General features: G+C 36.0%; 1 protein-coding gene across 1 annotated transcript; it reads right to left on the reverse strand.

Moving 5' to 3' along the window:
- Positions 1-592: 592 nt before the first annotated feature.
- LOC142150432 (olfactory receptor 11L1-like) lies at positions 593-1549 on the reverse strand. Its single transcript, XM_075205624.1, has one exon. It carries the CDS (start codon positions 1547-1549, stop codon positions 593-595), a length of 957 nt encoding a protein of 318 aa, XP_075061725.1.
- Between the last annotated feature and the right edge of the window lie 3884 nt (positions 1550-5433).

The following is a 5433-nucleotide window of genomic DNA, read 5'->3' on the forward strand; positions in this document are numbered from 1 at the left end:
AATAAGTGAAAAACTGATAGTAATTATTCTCTGTGACTTTGTGATCCTCCCTGTTGAATCCAGTGTGACATGTAAAAATACAAAAAATGGAAACAAATCAAAGTGCAACCTATAACGGCATTATACAAATAAACATAATATCAGAAAAAACAGAAAATATATGTTCAATGTGATAAAGTAAATAATTCTTATGAATGGAATGCAGTCAGCAACTTGATGATACTTCCACTTTTAAACACTAAGGGGTAACTTATCAGCTGGGGGTTTCAAAAAAGTGGAGATGTTGTCTATAGCAACCAAACAGATTCTAGCTGTCATTTTATAGAATGTACTAAATAAATGTTAACTAGAATCTGATTGGTTGCTGTAGGTGACATCTCCACTTTTTCAAACCTGCAGCTTGATAAATTTACACCTAAATGTGTGTTAAATGACACTAAAGTGTCAGACATAAGCAAAAATCATCCTCCAAAACAGGATGCAATCATTTGCAGTTAATTGAATTAAAATGAATCAGTTGGAGCAACAATCATCGCACCCCTTCAGGCTGCACACTTACGAGATAATCTTGAAAAATACCATAGAAAAATAATTATCTGATTTGCATTTTAGATTTGGTTAAATAATGACCACTGTACTTATACATCACTTTTAACAAAGCTTCCTTGATGTCTTTGTTCCTCAAGCTGTATATGAAGGGGTTAAAAAAAGGAGTGAACACACTGTACAGCATGGATAGTAATTTATTCATGATCAATAACCGCCCTTTATGTGGAAGCACATATGTAGCTATTAGTGTCCCATAAAATATGGACACAACAGTCAGGTGGGAGCTGCAGGTAGAAAATGATCTCCATCTCCCTGTTGTTGATGAAATCTTTGATATGGACAAGACAATGTAAGTGTAGGAGAACATTATTAAAAATATTGGGATGATAATAGAAGGAATACACAGAAATGTAGATACCATTTGGACTAGAGAAGTGTCTGAACAGGAAAGTTCTACTATAGGAGTAAAATCACAGAAGAAATGGTCAATAATATTTGGCCCACAGAATGGTAGTTGACTAAGGATGAAAGTTAAAATTAAAGATGCGAAGAAGCTCAACAGCCATGATATAACAATTATTTTAAGACAAATTGTACTGTTCATTACGTAGATATAGTGCAATGGTTTACATATGGCCAGATATCTGTCATAAGACATCACTGTCAGAAGAAAACTTTCTGATGCTTCTGATGTAACAAAAAAATAGAACTGAGTGATGCAGCCAGTTAGAGATATGGTGGCCCCATCATTTAGGACAGTGTGAAGCATGTTGGGGACAATATCTATGGTCAGCATGATGTCAGATATGGAGAGTTGTGTGAGGAAGAAGTACATGGGAGACTGGAGGTTCTTGCTGTAGGACACCAGTGTGATGATCAGGAAGTTTCCACCTAATGTCACACAGTAAATCACAAGGAGCAGAGTGAAGAATGGAACCTTAAAATTGCCCATATACTGGAAACCCAATAGGATTATAGTGGATAAATTACTCTTGTGCATAATCTGGACATGAACGAGACATACAGAGATAAAACACATACTGTTCATTATTTTGCTATCATGTCCTATAGGTTTGTTTGATATAAAGAAACATATTGTAAAACGCAAGAATTCCATGCATTTGATTGCAATTATTTCAATGCCTTATATTCGGTACGAGTAACAAAAATTGCAGAAAGTTTGAAAACCGCATGTAACATAGTAACATAGTTGATGAGGTTGAAAAAAGACACCAGTCCATCAAGTTCAACCTATTTTGGATCTCCTGCGATCCTGCACTTATATTTGAAATTAATCCAGAGTAAGCAACCGCCAATCTGTTTCAATTTTGAAAATCCCCCCAGACTCAATATTGCAATCCAATTTTTACCCTATATCCACTACTATCCTTTATTTTAAATTAACGGCCGTATCCCTGGATATACCTTTCCGCTAAAAATTTGTCTAACCCTTTCTTAAACATATCTATTGAATCTGCCATCACAACCTTCCCTGGCAATGAATTCCATATCTTGACTGCCCTTACTGTAAAGAACCCCTTCCTTTGCTGGTTGTGAAATTTCCTCTCCTCTAACCTTAGGGGATGACCACGTGTCCTGTGTATGGTCCTTGGGGTAAAAAGTTCCCATGAAAGCTCTCTGTATTGACCCCTAATGTATTTGTACATAGTAATCATATCTCCCCTTAGACGGCTCTTTTATAAAGTAAACATGCCTAAACTGGCTAACCTTTCCTCATAACTTAATGACTCCATACCCTTTATCAATTTTGTCGGCTTTCTCTGAACCCTTTCTAGTTCCAAATTATCTTTTTTATAGAGTGATGCCCAGAACTGTACTGCATATTCAAGATGAGGTCTTACCAACGATTTATACAGTGGCAAAATTACACTGTCTTCCCTTGCATCTATGCCCCTTTTTATGCATGCCAATACTTTGTTTGCCCTTGCAGCTGCTGCTTGACATTGAGCACTATTGCTAAGTCTACTGTCTACGAGCACTCCCAAATCCTTTTCCAATATAGATTCTCCTAAATTAATTCCATTTAATTTATAGATTGCGTTCTTGTTTTTGATCCCTGAATGCATAACCTTACATTTATCTGTGTTAAACCTCATATTCCATTTGGCCGCCCAAGTCCCATGTGATTTACATTTCATCAGTGTGTTGATTTTTACAAAAGAAAAATGTAATGGAGAATATTTTATATATTGGAATTGCTTGGATGAGTAACTTATAGAATGCAGGACCTCCTTCCCAAGTCACATAAACCAGCTGTAACAAAATAAGAGTACTGGGCATCCATAGAACTAGATTTAGCTTGGCTAGCATTATTCTCTCTTCACAAGGGCTACAACTGAGGATAGGACCAGCTGAAAATTTAGCACAGGTTTTGCTTAAGGAAAACCTTATTGCAATGGCGCATGTAATTTATTCTTTAGTTGCTACATTAGAATCACTGTAACCATGATTCTCTTCAATTTTATTGACTTCCACTGAACTTGAATAACCACAGCCTGAAATCATGGAGGGGGTTAAAAGAGGCATTAAGTAACAGAAGATGCCTAATGAAGGGAGATGGCCCATTGTGTTCTTGATTATTAAACCTTAGCTCCTGGAGGTCCTAAGCCAGATACCATGGAGTCAGAACAGTGGGCATGCATGAAGGGACCCAACATAAGTCTCTATCCTACCCAGCCCTCAACCAAAAGTAGCAACCAATAATGTCATGGTTCTCATGGCCCCTGATTTTCTATACCTGCAGGGGGGGAGTACGGGAACAATATAGAGAACCAAAGATGAATGTATCTGTGTGTGGGGTGGCGGAGAGCAGAATCTAAGCATTGAGGTGGTTCTCAGAATTTAACACAAGCAAGAAGGAGCTTAGGACTGATGATCTGGTAGGGAAGCATTTTCAGATTTGAAGCAGTCAATTTCTTGTTGTAGACAAAATTCATTATTATTATTATTATTATTATTATTATTATTATTATTTTCATCATAGATTTGTAAGGTGCCACAGTGCTCTGCAGCACCATACAGTATGAAAAACAGTACATACATAAATCAGAGACATTCATGGTAGACAAAATAAACATAGACATGAAAACAAATGTTATGGAGGACCCTGCTCACTAGAGAGCTTACATTGTAAGTAGAAGAGGGTACAGCTGAAACAAGAGGAGCAAATGTGGTTCAGAGTGGAGATTGAGACAGTTGTGGGGGTGCATTAGTGTGGATAGTGTTATCAGGGATAAGGTCACCTCTAAAAAAGAGATGGGTTTTCAAGAGTCTCTAAAGATTTGACGGCTGTGGGAAAGTCTGTTTGAGTGTGGTAGGGAATTCCATAAGTGGGGAGCAGCACGGGAGAAGTCTTGCAGGCTGGAGTGAGTGGTACCAGAGACCAGACAAGGTGCAGGTCAGAGGTAGATCTAAGACGGCAAAGTAATTATGTAGATGCCGAAGCATATGTGAGATTTTTGAAGAAAGACCAAAGGGCACTCAGGATTGCAAACAGGAAATTTTAATGGAGACAGCAGCAACTTGTGGTATATACAGTAGATATATAGATATATATATATTTTTTAGAAGAATGGAGACACCAGCAAATTTTAATTAAGAGAGCAGCAACTTGTGGTATATATATATATATATATATATATATATATATATATATATATATATATGTATGTATAATCATATATACATACATTTGCATGTACGTAAAATACTGACTGTTTTTATAGGTTGCACACAAATTCTTGATAGCTTTGTTTTTAATGTTGATCTAGTGCATTCCCTATCCCAACTATAAATCTCTACCCAAACATGGTTTTACCAAGGTGCAAATTTACTCTTATTTTTTGCTTTGCTTGACGTAATGAATCAGGCCCATAGTACTTACATGATCCACTAGACTCTCATTAAAATCCATACTCTTTTCATATGAATTCTGGTTGCCTGTTAGAGCTTGATATACTGAAGAAAATAAACAGTATGTTATGATAACAGTCCAATAGAATTGTGATCTAATAAAACGTTGATTGACGATTTGCACAGTATTCTTTATAAAATGGACGGAGACTATGCGATAATGCTCTATCCTTATTGAATCATCTTATGTGGGTGAGAGCATGATATTTGGTATTTCATATATTTATATATATATATATATATATATATATATTTATATATATATAGTATTCATTTTTTACTAACATGAATTGATTTTGTAGACAGGGATAGCTCCAGAGATTATTAGTGTCTCAATGGAAAATTCACTGGGGAAGCTGTTAAGTTTAACACGGAAAAATACATTTATCAATACTCTTGAGAAGATATAATTTTTATTAACTTTAACATATTGTAAGCTAAAACTAAATATCATACAATCATAATATTTGGACATTACAGTAGAAATGGGGACCCTGACAATCTGCTTTGCTAAAATAACAGTCAATAATTATTAACAAAATGTTTCTAGCTATTGATAAAAAATACAATGAAGTCTATGATCTTTGTTTGGACAGTAAAATATTTTATCATTTTTTAATATTTCCTGGAATTATCAGAATCCTTGGTCCAGAGATACTCTGTACCTGTGGAACAGGACTCATATCTTGTTTATATTGCCAACTATCCTTCTCGGCTGTGACTTTACATTGCACATATACACTGTGCATATCCTGCAGTGTGCTCTCTATGTTCTATATGTCATATGAAATGGAAGCATTTCTTGAGATCCTCTTGTACTAGAATACTTGTGGACATGCGTGCAAGTTGTCTGTGTTTTTTTTAAAGATTGCTTTAGCCATACTTGCCTAGTTTTGGCAAGTTGTATCCAGGAGAGGGGTGTGTCTAGAGGGCGGGAGGGGGCGGGGTGCG

Source organism: Mixophyes fleayi, chromosome 4 (genome assembly GCF_038048845.1).
Source record: "Mixophyes fleayi isolate aMixFle1 chromosome 4, aMixFle1.hap1, whole genome shotgun sequence".
NCBI lineage: Eukaryota > Metazoa > Chordata > Amphibia > Anura > Limnodynastidae > Mixophyes > Mixophyes fleayi.

Excerpts from the sequence above, each read along its gene's own strand:
- LOC142150432 (XM_075205624.1), bottom strand. The coding sequence starts at position 1,549 with ATGCACAAGAGTAATTTATCCACTATAATCCTATTGGGTTTCCAGTAT.